The sequence below is a fragment of the Hyla sarda genome, chromosome 1 (genome assembly GCF_029499605.1).
Source record: "Hyla sarda isolate aHylSar1 chromosome 1, aHylSar1.hap1, whole genome shotgun sequence".
In the NCBI taxonomy this organism is placed as follows: domain Eukaryota; kingdom Metazoa; phylum Chordata; class Amphibia; order Anura; family Hylidae; genus Hyla; species Hyla sarda.
This window is the reverse complement of record NC_079189.1, coordinates 331,538,517-331,560,669: the sequence shown is the minus strand read 5'-3', so window position 1 is coordinate 331,560,669 and position 22,153 is coordinate 331,538,517. Positions and strand designations below refer to the sequence as shown.

Below are 22,153 nucleotides of genomic sequence, written 5' to 3'. Positions count from 1 at the left end.
TGAGATGGGGTAAGTGCAAGTGATTATGATGATGATGAGGTGGGGTAAGTGCAAGTGATGATGATGATGATGATGGGGGGAGTGCAAGTGATGATGATGAGGTGGGGTAAGTGCAAGTGATGATTAGGGGAGTGCAAGTGATGATGATGATGAGGGGGGAGTGCAAGTGATGATGATGATAGTGAGGGGGGTGAAGTGCAAGTGATGATGATGATGATGAGGGGGGAGTGCAAGTGATGATGATGATGATGATTGGGGGAAGTGCAAGTGATGATGATGATGAGGGGGGGAGTGCAAGTGATGATGATGATGAGGCCAGGAGTGCAAGTGATGATGATGATGATGAGGGGGGAAGTGCAAGTGATGATGATGATGATTGGGGAAAGTGCAAGTGATGATGATGATGAGGGGGGGAGTGCAAGTGATGATGATGATGAGGCCAGGAGTGCAAGTGATGATGATGAGGGGGGAAGTGCAAGTGATGATGATGATGAGGGGGGGAGAAGTGGAAGTGAATATGATGATGAGGGGGGGGGGGAGTGCAAGTGAAGATGATGATGAGGGGTGAAGTGCAAGTGTTGATGATGAGGGAGGGTGCAAGTGATGATGATGAGGGGGGAAGTGCAAGTGATGATGATGATGAGGGGGGGAGAAGTGCAAGTGAAGATGATGATGAGGGGGGGGAGTGCAAGTGAAGATGATGATGAGGGGTGAAGTGCAAGTGTTGATGATGAGGGAGGGTGCAAGTGATGATGATGAGGGGGGAAGTGCAAGTGTTGATAATGAGGGAGGGTGCAAGTGATGATGATGAGGGGGGAAGTGCAAGTGTTGATGATGAGGGAGGGTGCAAGTGATGATGATAATGGGGGGTGCAAGTGTTGTTGATGAGGGAGGGTGCAAGTGATGATGATAATGGGGGGTGCAAGCGATGATGATGAGGGGGTAAGTGCTAGTGATGATGATAATGAGGGGGGGTGCAAGTGATGATGATGAGAGGGTAAGTGCTAGTGATGATGATGATGAGGGGGTAAGTGCTAGTGATGATAATGATGAGGGGGAGTACAAGTGATGATGATGAGGGGGGAGTGCAAGTGATGATAATGGAGGGGGGGGGGGTGCAAGTGATGATGATGAGGGGGGTGCAAGTGATGATGATGAGGGGGGTGCAAGTCATGGGGTGGTGGTGGTGCAAGTGATGGGGGTGCAAGTGATGATGATGAGGGGGGTGCAAGTGATGGGGTGGTGGTGGTGCAAGTGATGGGGGTGCAAGTGACGGGGGGAAGGGAGGTGCAGGTGATAGGGATGAGGGGTGCAGGTGATGGGGAGGGGGTTGCAGGTAATGGGGGGGAGAGGTGTAGGTGACAGGGAGGGGATAATGATTTGGAAAGTGAAGAAGCACTGGCTACTTCCCTACCTGGCTATCTGCCTGGCTGCCTACGTAAAAGATGTGAATTGTGAGTCAAATAATGTAACTGTATGTATATTGTTGCGCAACACAACTGGGGTCTGATCCTGGGGTCTGTATTATGGTGGGGACTGATCCTGGGGTCTGTTTTATGGTGGGGACTGATTCTGGGGTCTGTATTATGGTGGGTGGTGGTTCTGGGGTCTGTATTATGGTGGGGTCTGATTCTGGGGTCAGTATTACGGTGGGGTCTGATTCTGGGGTCTGTATTATGTTGGGTGGTGATTCTGGGGTCTGTATTATGTTGGGTGGTGATTCTGGGGTCTGTATTATGATGGGTAATGATTCTGGGGTCTGTATTATGGTGGGTGGTGATTCTGGGGTCTGTATTATGGTGGGTGGTAATTCTAGGGTCTGTATTATGTTGGGTGGTGATTCTGGGGTCAGTATTACGGTGGGGTCTGATTCTGTTGTCTGTATTATGGTGGGTGGTGATTCTGGGGTCTGTATTATGGTGGGGTCTGATTCTGGGGTTTGTATTATGGTGGGGTCTGATTCTGGGGTCTGTATTATGGTGGGGGTGATTCTGGGGTCTGTATTGTGGTGGGGACTGATTCTGGGGCTGTGTTATACAGTTCTGAGTTAAAATGGTTGTTCTCACTGTAAGGCCCTTACAGCGAGAACAATATATAGGGACAATCTTGAAAAAAAAAACAACCTGTGACAAGCCACACCCCCACAAACCCCACCTACAGCAAGCCACACCCATAACAAGCCACACTCACAGCAAGCCACACCCATATTGCCGGCACATGAAGCAACTTTGAAATAAATTTGGGCACAGCACTACCAAAAGGTTGCGACCCCTGCACTAGGAAATTCCTACGGAAATTTAGAGAGCGTAATAGCGCTCGTAATTCTGCTGTGTGAACCTTCGCATGGGTGTAATTGGGTCCTACCGCTGAAGGATTTTGGAGGTGGCCACCAGATAAGATCTCAGCTTGTGAAATTATGCGAGCGAAGATACCATGGGGTGAACATACCCTAAAGGAACTCTGGTCCTTACCCCGTAGATACCATAAAGGACCAGATTTCTGCAGAAATGCAGTCATCATTATTAAATCCGCACAGGGTTAAGTTTATTCTATATACATGTGGATGTTACCAGGGAATGTACAGTACTGTTGGGAGGAGAGGTCAATAAAAGGCTGCTCCTAACGAGTATTATTATGATGCTTTTCTTGCAGTAATCTCTAAAGATAGTATTTGGGACAGGAAAAGACAAGTTTCATTATTTGGGAGTGAGAAACTGCAGCTGCAACCACCCCATTGTGTCTTCATTTTTACTGTATTTAGTCTACTCTAAAAATATTTTAACTTCTGGCTAATCCAAACAAATCTAATCATTTTCAAATGCATAATGTCTTTTATATGAACATTTTGCTTTGATAGGGGAAGTTGATCAAGTTTGTTGTTCTAATGTTTTTACCTCTAAATACTTAAAGGGGTTATTCAGGATTAGACAAAACTTTTTATGTATTGCAGTTTAGTAAAGTGTATGGAGCCAAGTTGTAATACTGAGGAAGGTGTAATGCAGTTTTTCGGAAAAAGAAACAGCTATGTTTTTTTTCTTACATCCTAGATAAATGCATTTGTATAATTGAATTGTACTTATGGAGCAAAATAATATGTCTTTATTAAACATTTTTGCTCAGTTCTTCTGCAGCCTGCATGTTTTCACACATAGGGCAGACTTCTTTGTGCCTTTCAGAGTGAAATACTCAGACAAGATGTCTGAAAGCCCCTGCTGCAACATTACTTTCTAATCTCCTTAATAGTTATCTAAGCTCATTTATGACCAAATCAAAGCTGACCTTTAGCTAGTCATAAATCTATATAAAACTCATAGGGGGAAATTTATCAACACCTGTCCAGAGGAAAAGTTGCTGAGTTTCCCATAGCAACCAATCAGATCGCTTCTTTCATTTTATAAAAGGCCTGTGAGAAATGAAAGAAGCGATCTGATTGGTTTCTATGGGCAACTCAGCAACTTTTCATCTGAACAGGTTTTGATAAATATCCCCCAATGTGTGTATGCATGTATATATGTGTGTATGTGTGTGTGTGTTTGTGTGTATGTTCCAGCATCACGTCCAAACGGCTAAAGATATTAGCAGGAAACTTGGCACACATGTTACTTATGTCAACAACAAACATAGGATAGGTGATTTAACCCTTACTCACCCCTATTTGCCAGGGTGGAGGTTTTTGTTTCAAGTCCCATGGAAGTCTATGGGAAATATATGTCACTGCATAGTTTCCAAACGGCTGGAGATATTTCGATAATACTTGGTCACGCGTTACTTAAATGTCCACTTAAAATATAGGATAGTAAATTTAACAAATCAATGGGAAATGTATGTTCCCACATAACTTCCGTACGGCTGGAGATATTTCAATAGCTGGTACACATATTACGAGTTGGGATATGAGGACAGGATATGATGTCGGTATAGGAGGATGGAATAGGAGGTCGGGATAGAAGGTCGGGATAGGAGGTCGGGATAGGAGGTCGAGATAGAAGGTCGGGATAGGAGGTCGCGATAGAAGGTCGAGATAGGAGGTCAGGATAGGAGCACGGAATAGGAGGACAGGATAGGAGGTCGAGATAGGAGGTCAGGATAAGAGGTCGAGATAGGAGGAGGGGATAGGAAGTTGGGATAGGAGGTCGAGATAGGAGGTCAGGATAGGAGGATGGGATAGGAAGTCGGGATAAGACGTCGGGATAGGAGGTTGATATAGGAGGACGGGATAGAAGGACAGGATAGGAGGTCGGAATAGGAGGTCAGGATAAGAGGTCGAGATAGGAGAACAGGATAGGAAGTTGGGATAGGAGGTCGAGATAGGAGGTCGGGATAGGAGGATGGGATAGGTGGTCGGGATAGGAGGTCAGGATATGAGGATGAGATATGGGGTTTGGATATGACAATACTATATGAGGACAGGATATGAAGTCAAAAGCTTCCTCTGTTGATTTTCCTCCACAACAAGGATAAGAAAGGAAAAACCAGGTCGGGAGAGGAGGTCAAGATATGAGGTCGAGATATGATGACGGGATATGAGGTTAAGATATGAGGATGGGATTTAAGGACAGTATATGAGATCGGGATATGAAGACAGGATATGAGGATGGGATATGAGAATGGGATATGAGGTTGAGTTATGAGGATGGAATATGAGGACGGGATAGGAGGTCGGGATATGAGGACGGGATATGAGGACGGGATATGAGGTTGCGATAGGAGGAATGGATAGGAGATCGGGATATACAGACGGGATATGACATCAGGATATGAGGTTGAAATAGGAGGTTGGGATATGAGGACGGGATAGGAGGACGGCATATGAGGTCGAGAAATGAGGACTGGATAGGAGGTCAGGATATGAGGTTGAGATATGAGGACAGGATATGAGGTTGGGATATGAGGACAGGAAATGTGATTGGGATATGACAACAATATATGAGGATGGGATATGAAGTCAAAAGCTTCCTCCTTTGTTGATTTCCCTCCCCAACAAGGATTAGGAAGGAAAAACCGGGCAGCGCTGGGTATTCAGCTAGTATATAAAATCTTCAGAAGAGGACAGAGGAGCTGAAGAAAAAAAAGCCAAATCAACATGTTCAATAACGTTTTTTGTACTTCATAATAAGAACAATGCAATAATAAAAAGAATTGCATTCAAAGGTGGCCTTAACCTTTAATGAAAATCTATATAATGCTCAGAGATGTAGACATGAGGGGATAGCTGACGGGGAATAAAACAAATTATACCTGCTTCTTAGCTGATGGCTGTTCGCAAAGTTATAAAACCATGTATTTTTTTCCAAGTTCAAGCTGAGCTTAGATGGAAAATATGATTTTATAACTGTGTAAACAGAAATAAGCTAAGAGACAAAATACTTTGTTTTATCTCCCCATTAGCTATCTGTCTGCAGCTCTGAGCATGATATAAAGCTGACAGATTCACTTTAAAGGAAATATTTCAGCTGTATTTGCTGCTAATAGCTGTAGACACTGTTTGATATCTGTTAGGGTATAAAAGCAAACTGCACCTCTCCTTGAGCTGATGGTTGTTGCCAAACATATAAAATTGCCTTTTTTATTTTATTTCTCTGTCAACTATCAAGGAGAAGGTGCCGAGCTGCTCAAGAGTCATAGCCTGGCATGCCTCCTTTCTCACCCAAATCTTCTAGCCCCTCTTTGATTGATGTAAAGAGCCTTGTACTTGTCAAGGGGGGGGGGGGCTGGGAGGGGAGGGCAAGCGAGGAGGTATTTTAAGTTGTGGCACTTGAGCAGTTCGGCTCCCTCTCCTTGACAATTGGTTAAGAAATAATGATTTTAAAAGTTTGGAAAACACCAGCTTGTTTTTATACCTTAAGGGTACATTCCCACACGGCGTATTTGCTGCGTATTTGCTGCTGCGTATTTTATTTTCTCTGTTGAATTCAATGGGTAGGAAAATACGCAGCACCAAATACGCAGCAAATACGCAGCAAAATACGCCACATAGGAATGCACCCTAAAGGACTATTATGGTATGAAAAACTTGCGTTTAAGTAAAACTATTACCCTCAAGATGTATAACTTAATAATTGTCACAAATTTTACTGGCTTCAGCATGTTTTTACTCAGTTCAGAGAAGATGTACTAAACTAGCATATGGATTGCTGGATAACACCTACCAGGAAAGGTTAAAGGACCTTAACATGTATAGCTTGCTGTAGCTTTTAAATACATAAAGGGAATCAAGACGATAAAGAAGGAGAGGATATATAAAAGAAGAAATACTACCACAAGAGGACATTTATATTAGAGGCGCAAAGGTTTCTGCAGTAATATCAGGAAGTATTACGTTGACTGAGAGAGTAGTGAATGCATGGAACAGCCATCCTGCAGAAGTGGTAGCTGCAAATACAGTGAAGGAGTTTAAGCATACATGGGGTAGGCCTTGATCTATCCTTCATCTATATTAGGGGCAGGGACTATTTATATATATATATTGTCTATAGCTCCCCAACTCCTGCCTCTCTTTCAAAACAATGCTTTATGCCTTCTGTCTTGCTGGATTTTGTATCTGAGCTCAAGCTCCACGTCTGACTAGCCCTACAGCTTATTTCACCATCTCTCTGTACCATGAACATATATATATATATATATATATATATATATACACAGAGAGAGAGAGAGAGAGAGAGAGAGAGAGAGAGAGAGAGAGAGAGAGAGACATTTAGGGAAGACTTTAGTGTTTATACAAAATGCTGCTTTGTGCTCAGCAGTGCCACAGACAGAGAAGCAGACAGGGAATGAATGCAATAGGTGCAATATTCTTCAGCAGCTCTGGGCAGAAAACTGGCAGGAGTTCTATGGAGGGGAGTAGGCAGGGTGATGAGAGCTGGAGGAAAGAAATGCATTCTGGGAATTGTAGTACAGAGCAACAGCTCAACCAAGAAGTTGTGTTTTGACATGGTAGGGAAGAGGTCTACAGATGCATACAACATCAGATTTTTTTGTGGTTTTAAAGCTAGGGCAGACAGGCAAGCAATGCTATATGTTTATGCAGCATTTACCTTTTTAACCTGACATCAGACAACCCCTTTAACAGCTGACAGATTTCCATTAAAGTATTATATTTAAATGAAGTATAATTTAATGAAGACCCTTGATGGCGTGATTTATTTTTTATTTTTTATGAGGCAGTGGATGCATACAGTAATTGGACGAACAACAACACGGGGGATGCTTTTTGGAGCGGTGGCTCCGTTTCGTGCAGTGCAAGCGCTTCGACTTGGAGAGCCAGTTGAAGCACTTGCACAGCACGAAACGGTGCCATCGCTCCGTGAAGCATTCCCCCTGTTGTTGTTCGTCCAACCCAGTCCTGTACTTTATTTTTGTATATGTCAACTGAAGTGAATGATGATCATGGTGATTGCCCTGTGTCTCTATGTCCCAATATATGCACAAAAATGGTTTCAAGCCAGAGGCAGATCTATGGTAGGGCAGGTAATATATTTTATGCTTACAGTGATAACGCTACTATAAAGGGCACATGAAAAGGGCAAAAAGGGCTTTGAAGTAAGAAGACAGACTTCATAAATTGAGTAATTCCTCATTTTGTTATTTTTTTTATATTATTATTATATTTTTTTATATTATTTCATTTGTATCACATTACCAAGGGACGCTTTCAAGAGAAAACATCATTTCTACATTAATAATGACTTCAGTTTTCAAAAGACTCAATTTATGTCAAGGGGCATTTTCTATATGATCTGACGCCAAAGGCAAAAAAATATCTTATTGACTACTAGTGGGCTATTTAATGGCTTCAAAGCATATGGAACCTGTCCCATATATATAGTAAAAAAGATTGATCTGTGACAGCATTGAGACAGCCTTCATATTGTATGAACGGTCACAAACTGTTAATATATTTTCATTCTATAATTTTGCTTCTGAATATTTTCAGAAGCTACTGTAGCAATAGAAATGTCACATTTATTCATGAGTAGACATGTCCTTTAACACAATGCTATGGAAGAATTTATTAAACCATATGCACCATTCTCTGGTGTATAAGGCTTGCAATTTTGGTGTGCATAACATATAAGCAAAAATTGATGACTTTTTTGGTGCTGCTTTTTAAAAGTGATGAAAAAAGTGGGTAGCAGTTATCAGGAGGGGGTGCAGCATCTAACAGATACCATAAATGTATATGCTTAGTCAAAACCAGTGTAGATTTGTGCACTGAAAATGTGTAGATGTGTTCATTTCTATCAGTGTTAGCAAAGCCCAGATACCTATGGTGGATTTTAGAGTATATTGTATATACTAGTAATTCCTGAAAACCAAACCATGAATATTTGAGTGAAAGACTTCCTGTTCATTCATTCTTAAAATACTCAATGGGGAAGGTGAACCAAAACTGGTGGAAGGAATGGGAAATCATTGCTCATAGCTTGAAATAAGATTTGAAATCTAATTTGTTCAAAGAATCTTTCAAAATCTAAAAATCTGATTGGTTGTTATAGGTAACTGCTCCATGCATCAATTTGATAAATCCCCCAGATATGTTTTGTCATTGTTAAAATCCACAATATAGTAGTGAATAAACTTCTGGATACGATAAAAGAAATTATATATATATATATATATATATATATATATATATGCAAATCATAAAATGTTGCAGTATCTTGTAATACCTTTTTTATTGGACTGACAGCATTTTGTAGAGACAAGCTTTCGGGATTCCTCCCTTTATCAAGTCCAAAGCAAATCTAAGCTCACAAGTAGAATACACAGGTTACATCTCTACAAAATGCTGTTAGTCCAATAAAAAAGGTATCTACAAAATGCTGTTAGTCCAATAAAAAAGGTACATATTTGTGAGATGTAACCTGTGTCTTCTACTTGTGAGCTTAGATTTGCTTTGGACTTGATAAAGGGAGGAATCCCGAAAGCTTGTCTCTACAAAATGCTGTTAGTCCAATAAAAAAGGTATTGCAAGATACTGCAACATTTTATGATTTGCATATGCATCACTGGACTAATACGGCTACTCAAATTTACTATATATATATATATATATATATATATATATATATATATATATATATATACAGTACAGACCAAAAGTTTGGACACACCTTCTTATTCAGAGTTTTCTTTATTTTCATGACTGTGAAAATTGTAGATTCACATTGAAGGCATTAAAACTATAAATTAACACATGTGGAATTATAGACATAACAAAAAAGTGTGAAACAACTGAAAATATGTCATATTCTAGGTTCTTCAAAGTAGCCACCTTTTGCTTTGATTACTGCTTTGCACACTCTTGGCATTCTCTTGTTGAGATTCAAGAGGTAGTCACCTGAAATGGTTTTCACTTCACAGGTGTGCTGCTGTGGAGGAGGAGGTGTGATGGTGTGGGGGTGCTTTGCTGCTGACACTGTTGGGTATTTATTCAAGATTGAAGGCATACTGAACCAGCATGTCTACCACAGCATCTTGCAGCGCCATGTTATTCCATCCGGTTTGCGTTTAGTTGGACCATCATTTATTTTTCAACAGGACAATGACCCCAAACACTCCTCCAGGCTGTGTAAGGGCTATTTGACCAAGAAGGAGAGTGATGGGGTGCTACGCCAGATGACCTGGCCTCCACAGGAACCGGAGTGACAGAGAGTGACTACCTCTTGAAGCTCATGAAGAGAATGCAAAGAGTGTGCAAAGCAGTAATCAAAGCAAAAGGTGACTAGAACCTAGAATATGACATATTTTTTAACTTTTTTGTTATGTATATAATTCCACATGTGTTAATTCATAGTTGCGATGCCTTCAGTGTGAATCTACAATTTTCATAGTCATGAAAACAAAGAAAACTCTAATCCTTGATGGGGAGGAAAATAAACAAAGTAGGAAGCTTTTGACTTCATATCCCGTCCTCATATTTTGTTGTCATATCCCAACCCCATATCCTGCTCTCATATCTCGACCTCCTATCCCGTCCTCCTATCCCGACCTCCTATCCCGACCTCCTTTCCCGTCCTCATATCTTGACCTCCTATCTTGACCTCCTATCCCATCCTCCTATCTCGACCTCCTATCCTGACCTCCTATCCAGACCTCCTATCCCGTCCTCCAATCCGGACCTCCTTTCCCGTCCTCATATCTCGACCTCCTATCCCAACTTCCTATCCAGACCTCCTATCCCGTCCTCATATCCCGTCCTCCTATCTTGTCCTCCTATCCCGACCTCCTATCTTGACATCCTATCCTGACCTCCTATCTCGACCTCCTATCCCGTCCTCCTATCCCGACCTCCTATCCCGACCTCCTTTCCCGTCCTCATATCTCAACCTCTTATCTTGACCTCCTATCCCGTCCTCCTATCTCGACCTCCTATCCCAACCTCCTATCCAGACCTCCTATCCCGTCCTCCTATCCCGTCCTCATATCCGTCCTCCTATCTTGTCCTACTATCCCGACCTCCTATCCCGACATCCTATCCCGACCTCCCATCCCGTCCGCATATCCTGACTCGTAATATGTGTACCAGGTAATGAAATAGCTCCAGCCTAACGGAAATTAGATGGGAACATACATTTCCCATTGATTTGCATGGGACTTTAAAAAAAAAAACCTGACCCTCACAAATGGGGGTAGTTAAGGGTTAAATGAACTATCCTATATTTTAAGTGGACATATAAGTAACATGTGACCAAGTATTATCGAAATATCTCCAGCGGTTTGAAGTTATGCAGTAACATATATTTCCCATTGACTTGCATGGGACTTTAAACATAAGCACCGCCCCTGGCAAATGGGGGTGAGTAAGGGTTAAATTACCTATCCTTTGTTTGTTGTTGACATATAAGTAACATGTGTGCCAAGTGTCATGTTAATATCTTTAGCCGTTTGAAAGTTTTTGTGGAACATACATACATAAATACACACACACACACACACGTTGAGTTTTATATATATATATATATATATATATATATATATAGACTAGCTGAATACCCGGCGTTGCCCGGTTTTTCCTTCCTCATCCTTGTTGGGGAGGAAAATCAACAAAGGAGGAAGCTTTTGACTTAAAATCCCATCCCCATATATTGTTGTCATATCCCAACCCCATATCCCATCCTCATATCCCGTCCTCATATCCCGTCCTCATATCCCGACTTCCTATCCCGACCTCCTATCCTGTCCTCCTATCCCATCCTCCTTTCCCATCCTCCTATCCCATCCTCCTATCCCGTCCTCCTATCCTGTCCTCCTATCCCAACCTCCTATCCTGTCCTCCTATCCCGTCCTCCTATCTCGTCCTCCTATCCCGTCCTCCTATCTCATCCTCCTATTCCGTCCTCCTATCCCGTTCTCCTATCTAGACCTCCTATCTCGACCTCCAATCTCATCCTCCTATCTCGACCTCCTATCTCATCCTCCTATCTCGATCTCCTATCTCATCCTCCTCTCTCGACCTCCTATCTCATCCTCCTATCACATCCTCCTATCTGGACCTTCTATCCCATCCTCCTACCCCATCCTCCTATCTCGACCTCCTATCTTGACCTCCTATCCCGTCCTCCTATGTCCACCTCCTATCCCGTCCTGATATCCCGACCTCCTAACTCGACCTCCTATCCCGACCATCCCGTCCTCCTATCTTGACCTCCTATCTCGACCTCCCATCCCATCCTCATATCCCGACCTCCTATCCTATGTGTACCAGGTATTGAAATATCTCCAGCTGTACGGAAGTTATGTGAGAACATACATTTCCCATTGATTTGCATGGGACTTTAACCCCTTAAGGACTCAGTCCATTTGGACCTTAAGGACAATTTTATTTTTACGTTTTCGTTTTTTCCTCCTCCCCTTCAAAAAATCATAACTCTTTTATATTTTCATCCACAGACTAGTATGAGGGCTTGTTTTTTGCGCAACCAGTTGTCCGCTGTAATGCCATCACTCACTTTATCATAAAATGTATGGCGCAACCAAAAAAATACTATTTGTGTGGGGAAATTAAAAAGAAAACCGCAATTTTGCTAATTTTGGAAGGTTTTGTTTTCACGCCATACAATTTATGGTAATAATGACATGTGTTTTTTATTCTCTGGGTCAATAGGATTAAAATGATACCCATGATTATACACTTTTCTATTACTGTTGCGCTTAAAAAAAATCGCAAACTTTTTAGCCAAATTAGTACGTTTAAAATCCCCCTATTTTGAAGACCTATAACTTTTTCATTTTTCCGTATAAGCAGCAGTATGAGGGCTAATTTTTTGCGCCGTGATCTGTACTTTTTATTAATACCATATTTACTTATATAAAACTTTTATTACATTTTTTATAAACATTTTTTGGAATAAAATGTTATAAAAAAGCAGCTATTTTGGACTTTTTTTTACGTTCATGCCGTTCACCGTACGGGATCATTTACATTTTATTTTAATAGTTCGGATACCAAATATTTATATAAAATAATTTTTTTTACACTTTTTGGGGGTTAAATAGGGAAAATGGGACAATTTACGTTTTTATTGGGGGAGGGGGTTTTTCACATTTTTTTAACTTTATTTTTTTACTTTTTTTACTTTTATTTTTACACTTTAATAGTCCCCATAGGGGACTATTTAAAGCAATCACTCGATTGCTAATTCTGTTCAGTGCTATGTTTAGAACATAGCACTGATCAGGGTTATCGGTGATCTTCTGCTCTGGTCTGCGGCAAGGCAGATCAGAGCAGAAGACTCCTGGAAGACAGCGGAGGCAGGCGAGGGGTCCTCCGTCTGCTGTGCAGGATGATCGGATCGCCGCGGCAGCGCTGCGGGCGATCCGATCATCCGATCATCCAATTAAGTGTCCGCGATGCTGCAGATGCCGTGATCGGTATTGATCACGACGTCTGAGGGGTTAAGGGCGGACATCCGCGGGATCGCGGGTGTCCGCCATTACCGGCGGGTCCCTGTCTGCGATCCACAGCCGGGACCTGCCGCGCATGATGCCGGCATCGCTCTGATGCCCGCGGTTATGCTCAGGACGTAAATGTAACTGGTGCGTTAAGTACCACGTCACCAGGACGTACATTTACATCCTGCGTCATTAAGGGGTTAAACAAAAACCCCGACCCTCACAAATAGGGTAGTTAAGGGTTAAATTAACTATCCTCTATTTTAAGTGGACATATAAGTAATATGTGACCAAGTATTATCGAAATATCTCCAGCCGTTTGAAAGTTATGCAACATATATGTTGTAACATATATTTCCCATAGACTTGTATGGGACTTTAAACATAAACCCCGCCCCTGGCAAATGGGGTTGACTAAGGGTTAAAGCACCTATCCTATGTTTGTTGTTGACATATAAGTAACATGTGTACCAAGTTTCATGTTAATATCTTTAGCCGTTTGGAAGTTTTTGTGGAACATACATGCACACACATACATACATACATACATACACACACACATGTTGAGATATATATATATGAATATTTAAAATCTGAATTCTGTGTCAGTAGGTAATGATGTTTGGCTAATTTCTGCTTGTGTATTATAGCCACAATTCCATGTCTGTCCATGGGTCCAATTACCTAGAGTGACAACATCATAGATCCCTATCATCCTGTCAGTTTGAGGCATTAGTCCCACAGTAAGAGACTTTCCATGATAATATGGATGTAGAAATGTGCCTGCAATATGCTTCTGTGAAAAATCCCATATAATTATGTCCATATATACACTTTACGAAGGCATGTATACAGTAGAAGAAACATCTGTTTAAGACAAAAAGGTCGCTGAATTTTGTCTCAAATGGAGGCAACCAATCACCATGATTCATCCACCATGAACAAATCAAATGATTGCTAAATCAATGCCAAACTAAATAATAATGATTCTTTAATCATACAGCGCAAACAGGTCCTTCAGCGATGTGCACTCAAATTGGTCCCTATCCCATATTGGGGCTCACAATCTAAATTCACCAACCAGTATGTTTTAGAGTATGGGAGGAAAGCCATGCTAACTCATTGCAGATATTGTCCTTGGTGGGATATGAACATAGGATGTGCTGCAAGGAAAGAGTGCTTACCACGGAGCCGCTATGCTGCAAACTTTTTTTTTCACTACTGTCTCTACCTAATGCACAAGTTACCATGTCTGCAATGTAAGGAATATAAAATCCTACAAAATGATAAATGTCCACCATCTTTCCATTTGTCTGTATAGGTTATTAATCATAATTGCTTTTATGATACAAAAAATGTATCACAAATTACTATAGGAATGTTGACTCTGAGAAAAGTTTTAGTTTACACTTGTTCCTTTCCAACAAGTGGAGACTGACGTGGCAGGCACTTTGTGTTGCGTAGGGAATTCTGCAGTTGCCATTGTGCTGTTATGCTACATGTGTAGGAGGAAATTCATTAATCTTTCCGTATTCAAGCAACCTAACCAGGGACAACATCTACCAAAACAGTTCATTAAGATCAGCAACTTGTAAAATAATAGTTAGCGTTAGTATATTGCCATTGTTAAGTCTTATAAATGCGTTCTGCTTAGGTTAGTAAGTACAATGGCTGAAATTATTAATTAGGCTTGAGTCCAATTTTAAATACAAGCTACTATTTATTAGACTGGTCATAGTGCTGTAGGCTTTATTTAACTCTTTATGATGTACTTTAGCAGTGTTTCCCAACCATAGGCTATTGAGCCACATGTGGCTTTCCAGTTGGTGACAGCTGCAGGTTATGTTGTGCGGGAAATTTTAGCATAGGGAATAAAGGTACTATTGTAAAAAAATGCATTTTACTGACAGTTAACACTAGGGTAAAAGCTATATCACTTGGATATTTCTTAGGTAGACTATTTGCTAATATTTAGGCTGGGATCACACATTGTAAAATGAAAACAAAAACAAAAAATCAATAAAAGAATTACAAAAATCTGCATAAAAAAAAATAATAATATAATAATATTTTGTAATAAAGTCTATGGAAAGGCGGCCATAAGTGCTTATATTGTATGTATAAAAAAAACAGCAGTAATTTGAATGTTGAAAATACTGTGGAATTTGTTTACAGTGTCTATAGCAGTATCTTATTACATTTATATTACGATTTTCTTTATTACATTGATTTTTTTTTTTTTCAGAGGGAGGTTGTTGCTTACAATGGTATAGATCAGGGGTCTCAAACTCCCAGCTCGCGGGCTAATTGCGGCCCACGGAACAAAATTTAGTGGCCCAGGCGCTGGGCAGGTGATTTCTTGAGGCATTTAGCCCTGCTTCAGGCAAGCAGTGCTAAATGCCGGAAGACTTCACACACGTCGGCACACACTGCTACTGTACCTATATCTCCCTGCTGCAGCCTATAACGAGCCTTCCTGGAGGGATGCGCGCGATTGGTGACTTCATCACATCTACTGACATCCTGCGTGGCGCATATGATGATGTCACCTAACGCGTGCATCCCTGCAAAGAAGGCTCATTTTATGCTGCAGCAAGGAGATATAAGTACTATAGCTGTGAAACTTAACTTGCCTAATTACTTGCCTAATAAGGGAGGACCTGCTTATCACCATCTTCTTAGGGGGCATAATTGTTTAAATAGGAGCCCTACCTGCCGGGGTAATATCTATGTGGGGGCCTGTACACCTATTGAGAACCTCTACCTGATCATCAGGTAGGGCTCCCCAGTAGGTAGACAGGCCCCAAGATAGATATTACCCCCATCAGTGATCTGGGGCCTCTATACCTACTTGGGAGCCCTACCTGATTGTAGTCATATCTATCTGGGGGCCTGTGTGGGGGCATGATGGGAGCATTATATGTGAGGGGTGCATGATGAGGGCATTATATATGAGGGGTGCATGATGGGGGGCATTATATGTGAGGGGCGCATGATGGGGACATTATATGTGAGGGGCGCATGATGGGGGCATTATATGTGAGGGGCGCATGATGAGGGCATTATATATTAACGGTGCATAATGGGGGCATTACATGTGAGGGGCGCATGCGGCCCAGCCTCACCCAGGCCCCCAGATAATTTGAGTTTGAGACCTTTGGTATAGATAATGTAGCAATAAATTTACAAATATCGTAAAATAATGGTAATTTCATTCTACGGCTATTATGTTGAAGTCACAGGAAATGTGTGGAATGTACAACTGGGGTTTTATCAATTATTTGCAGATATATTTGTGGGCAAAGAGGATGGTTTGCATTGAAATCTCTGTAACATATGAATGGACTATCGGGGGCATTTATCATTGTAGGTGTAAGTGAACCTTTTTTTCTACACCTTTTTTTGTGTGCTGGTAATGTGTAGGAGCAACAAATTTATTAAATGGTCGAGGAGCATTTGATAAATTGTGTGCAAGTAAACATTTTCTGAAATTTTACTCTTCACATACACCATAAAGCTAAGCTAAGTCTGAGCTGGTGTAGTTTAGAGACTTTTCACTTGCTTTGCACCTTTTTTGCGCCTTTTCACAAAAAGGCGCAGTTCATAAAACCCTTCCATATCATGTGTATTGCCAAAATCAGTGGATTGCAACTCAAAATCAGCAGAAATGTGTAAACCAAAAGGCGCGAAAAAGGCGCAAATAAACCCTGCTTGTGCCTTTTCTAGACACAAAAAACAGGCTAAAGACAATGATAAATGTCGGCCCATGTTCTTTCCATGCTTCCATGCAAATATACTGATAGGTCTATTAGCATAGTGTGCTAGCTCGGAACAAAGGCAGATATCATTTATCAGTTTTAATACAAGTGACAGTTGTTTATATAAGTTGGTTCTGTAGGGTCTTTTATAATGACAAAAATATATGCACACACTTTTTGTTACTACATTTGATGTGCAAACATACTTTGTTGTAGGTCATAACTTGTTTTCTTTTTATGTATAATGCAGGCTTTTTCCGTATTCTTTTTTATCTCGTCACAGTCTATTGTTGTTGTGGTTTAGCAGAGAACACATCAAATCTAACCACTGCCAAATAAGAAGTGCAAACCTTGCACCAGGTATTCAGTCCACAGTTATGTAAATATTTCTTGTATTCTGCTCTATTTCCAAATTATAAAGGCTAGATGACACGTGAAACGATTTATGAAAGCTTACATTATATGTTGATAATTATTTCTACTGTAAATTGCATATTTTGTCTAATGCTGCGTTTCTGTGACTTTTCTTTTAAAAATGATCCATGTAAATGTAACAACATTTCTTATGTAGTAGAGCTATAGAAAAATAATATCATGTGTTTTATTTCACACTGGGGGAAATTTACTGCGCAATGCAAAGGTTTTATGCCAACCATACTTTAATTTATGATAGTGTTTTTTTCTCATTTTTAATTTTACCATATTTTATTATAATCCTGAAATCTGTCAGTTTCTATTCTGGCCACCAGGCTTTAACCCCTTGAGGCTAGGATTCCACTTGTTTTTTCATCCTGCGTTTTTTTCACAGAAAAAAAACGCCAGAAAAAACACCAGAAAAAACGCCAGTGCAATTTTTGGCCCCTTTGGCGTTTTTTTCTAAATTTGTTGGGTACCCAAAAAAATAAAAAGATGCAGTAGGGATGGGAAAAAATGTATTTAACAAAATTTGTATTTTTTTATAACAAAATTTTTATACATTTTTAATGACGTGTGAGTGTTCCATTTTTTTCTCTATTTTTTACATGTTTTAGGTAGTACTACTACTCCCAGCATGGAACAGACTGTTCCATGATGGGATCAGTAGTACCTGTACTAATAGACATATTGCCCCGGGTGTCACTCCTGACACCCAATGCAATCGTCCATAATATAGCAGAGATGCGGAGTGGTTCTATACAGTGCTCGCATCTCTGCTCTGTACTCCAGCTGGCCAGTGATGTGAATAGAACATTCATATTCATATTTTCCGCCCCCAGAGTGGGGATTTGCCAGATGGTTGCAGCCAATCACTGCTCTCAGCGGGAAATATGAATGAGTGATGTTCCATTCACATCACTGGCCAGAGTAAAGAGCAGAGATGCGAGTGCAGGAGAAAGCTGCTCCGCATCTCTGCAATTGATAGGATGATCGCATCAGGTGTCAGGAGTGACACCAGCTGTGATCTGTCCCTAACTGCAGGTACTACTACTCCCAACATGGAGCACACTCTGCTCCATGCTGGGAGCTGTAGTACCTGCATTAATAGACAGATCGCAGCGAGTGTAACTTCTGATACCTGCTGCGATCTGTCTATTAATGCAGGTACTACAGCTCCCAGCATGGAGATGAGTGTGCTCCATGTGGGGAGCTGTAGTACCTGCAGTTAAGGAAAGATCACAGCGGATGTCACTCCTGACACCCGCTGTGATCCTCCTGTATAATGTATAGATGCGTCCGGCCGCTCTTCTATGGTCCCCTGCACTGACGTATATATATACACCTTTTCATGTCTCCCACAGAGAGTTGTGATTGGCTGGAACCAATAAAGAATAAAAAGTGAAAAACACACACACTACATTTTTATTATTGTCGGCTACATTTTTAGTGCCCTGCCTGCACACATAAATTGATCCTTGTTTAAAAATTAATCAAAATTTCATTATAAAAAAGATACATTTTTTTACATACAATTTTTCACTACTGTAGCTTTTTTATTATTATTTTTTTATAATACCCTACGAAATTTTATTAAAAAAAGGTATTTCCATCACTTTTCTGGATCGCTAAGTCCAAATAAGAATAAAAACCGCCTGCAAAAATGCTAAAGTTAAAACCCACATGGCGTTTTTCTTGGCTTTTTTTTACTCTCATAGACTTCTATGGGAGGAAAAACGCCACGATTTCAGGGAAAAAAATGCCATAGGCTCAACATGCTGCAATTTTGCAAAACCACCAAGGAGCTGAAAGAGATGAAGAAAATGCCAAAAGGATTAAAAAAAACAAAAAAAAAAACGCAAAGTGGAAAAAGAATTTAGCGAATTGGCATTTTCCTTAGCGTTTCCCCCACCCCACCCCAAAAAAGAAAAGAAAAATAGAATTCCAGCTAAGGACTTAGCGTTTTTAAGTTTTAGCATTTTCGTTTTTTCCTCCTTTAAAAATCCTAACCCTTTAAATTTTCCACCTAAAAATCCATATGATGATTTATTTTTTGCACCACCAATTCTACTTTGTAGTGACATCAGTCATTTTACTCACAAATTTTCCCATTTAAAAAGAAAACTATGTAATTAAAACTGCACGGTCAAAAAGTTCAACCAAAACAAAATCATTGTGCAACAAAATTGAAAAAAATAAACCTGCGATTTTGTAAATGTTGGGGGCTTCCGTTTCTAAGCAGTACATTTTTCTGTAAAAATTACACCTTCCCTTTATTCTGTAGGTCCAAACGATTAAAATGAGACCCCCACTTATATAGGTTTGATTTGGTCGTACTTCTGGAAAAAAATCATAACTACATGCACGAAAATTTCTATGTTTCAAAATGTCCTCTTCTGACCCCTATAACTTTTTTATTTTTCCACATATGGGGATGTATGGGGGCTAATTTTTTGTGCTGTGATCTGAAGTTTTTATCGGTACCATTTTTGTTTTCGTTGAACTTTTTGACCGTGCAGTTTTATTTACATAGTTTTCTTTTTAAATGGGAAAAGCGGGGTGATTCAGACTTTTATTAGGGAAGGGGTTAAATCACATTTATTAAGGCTTTATTTTAACTTTTTTTTTTTGCAATGTTATAGCCCCCATAGGGAACTATAACATTGCACACACTGATTTCCTACACTGATCACTGCTATGCAATAGTATAGCATTGATCAGTGTTATCGCCGCTCAACTGCTCCGACCTGGATCTCAGGCACAGAGCATTAATTCGGCGATAGAACAGTGAGAAGGCAGGTAGGGACCCTCCTCATGTCCGTACAGCTGATCTGGATACTGTGGTTTCACCGCAGGGGTCCCGATCAGCCTGACTGAGCTGCAGGGAAGATTTCACTTTCACTTCAGACGTGGCAGTCAACTTTGATCGCTGCATCTAATGGGTTAATTCTGGGCACCATCACGATCGGTGATGTCCGGTATTAGCCACGGGTCCCAGCCATTGATGGGCGCCGGGACCGACCCGATAAGACGTGGGGTCACCATGTGGGGTCACCTTACGTTATATCGAGGGAGCCGGCGCAGGACGTAAATATGTGTACTGCGTTGTTAAGGAGTTAAACTAAGCCGAGACTTCCTGTTCTGTACAGAGTATTTTCCAGTAATGCCTTTCTTCTTAGCACAGTAGGAATACAGTAAAATGTGACACCAATTTATAGATAACAATAGATCCACAACCATTCACAGCAGAACCCTGGGTCCCCCTTCCTGTAGAACGATCTCTAAAAAGGTCAAAGAGTATGCCCATTAGTGTCTCCAATTCATCTGAATGGGACAGGTCCTTAAAATTGTTGTCTATGGACCATGGCTCCTGCTGTAAAGCATATTTCTAAATGCTGCTAAAACAGCTCAGACAATATGGCAGCCCCCATATTGCCCCATATTTATTAAAAAAGTTTAAATCAGAAAATAGAAACAGATTAGAAAAAAAGAGCATGTTTTAGTATCTGGCTCTAATCAGAAAAAAATATCTAGGCAATATGTAACCTTTAAGTAAAGCCCTCCCAGTATATGATCTCACTGGATTTATCAAGAGGTGCACACCATGAGGCAGCTTCAGAAATCTATGCCAGCTCGGAGCTCTTTTCTTTTTACAAGAAACAGACGACTTATAGTTATGATGCATGTATTGATTCCAGCCAAAGTTCTATTTATATAACACCAACATATTCAACATTGCTGTACAGAGATTGTCATTGCTCATGTTGGTCCCTGTCCTCAATCAGGCTCACAATCTATACTCTGCACTTAATCGGTTTGTTTTTTCTTGAGTGAAAAAACCCATATAAACACAGGGAGAACATACAAACTCAATGCAGTTGTCACCCATAGTGGTATTTGAGAGGACCCTAGTGCTGCAAGGCGACAGCACTCACCATTGAGCCACTGTGTCATCCACACTGAGCCACTGTGTCTTCCATAGCTATGGTATAACTTCAGAAATCTACACCAGCTAAGAGCTGACAAAGATTTCAACTACAGTTTACACCTTCTAACTGGTGTTTATTGTAGTAAATATGATGCATGTGGCGGCCCCACTTATCAAGCCTGCCTCAGATCAGTAAAAAGTCACAAAATTGTGTGCAGACCAAGGGATTTGTTCTAAAATTTGCAACCTACATCAGGTGCAGACTTTAATGAATTTCCCTTTTTTTGTTCTCCAATTTGATTCCAAGGTGTCTGAATTTAGACTTAAGAGCATTATCTGAGGTATTAAAACAATTCCAGTGCTTGGAATTGTAAAGCATTAAAAAAAGCTATGTTCATTTTTAATCCTTGCTGAATCCAGTACCACCGCACCAGTCCTCCTCAACACCTTAGTTTACATGGCTACAGTAATGATGTACCCATATACCTATGTCACTACACACAACAATCATTGGCTTTCGTGGCATACAACATGAAACCACTGAGGCCAGTGATTGGCTGCAGCGGTCACATGGGTATATGGGCAGGTCATTGTTGAAGACTTGTTGGACATGGCGAGTTTTAAATGGAATGGCATTTTTTTTTTATCACGTTATCACTTGTAAATTGTTTAGATAATTGGAGAATCCTTTTCAAGAAATGTTCATCTAGATAATATAAAATTACTCAACAGGACTGCAATGGAGACTATGCCCCAATAATGAACCATACCAAGGTCAGCAGTGAAGACACATCTCATGAAACCCATGGCTTACCAGCTGCAGCTCCAACCTGGGATATACAATGGCCATCCAGTGCAATGACTGATGACATTACACCTTCTTACTGGCCTGGAGCCTGGAAAGCAGACCCAAAAGGAAAATCAGTAAGTATGTCTATAGTTGTCTTGAGTGCATTTGCACTGCCATTAATACAGCATCCAAAATACACTTTTACTGCATGTGACATCCTTTACCTTTCAATTATGATTGCTAAGTAATGTGGTTAGTAATGACTTCAGAAGATCATTGGAGGGTTAACAAATGGCTAAATTGCCAAGCGCTTTTCTTTGGATGTGTTTCGCCCTGCTGACACAAGAAATAGTTGTGATGCATGTGAAA

General features: G+C 40.7%; 1 protein-coding gene across 4 annotated transcripts in view; it reads left to right on the top strand.

The window, feature by feature from the left end:
* BNC2 (basonuclin 2) overlaps positions 1–22,153 on the top strand; it is a 634,266-nt gene that overhangs the window by 167,319 nt on the left and 444,794 nt on the right. For all 4 annotated transcript variants that reach the window (XR_008843921.1, XM_056519647.1, XM_056519639.1 and 1 more), the window contains exon 2: positions 21,727–21,918. Coding sequence is in view for 3 of the 4 variants with exons in the window: in XM_056519647.1 (XP_056375622.1) it covers positions 21,727–21,918 (192 nt within the window). In the remaining variant the exon portion in view is untranslated. The remainder of the gene's footprint in view (positions 1–21,726; positions 21,919–22,153) is intronic.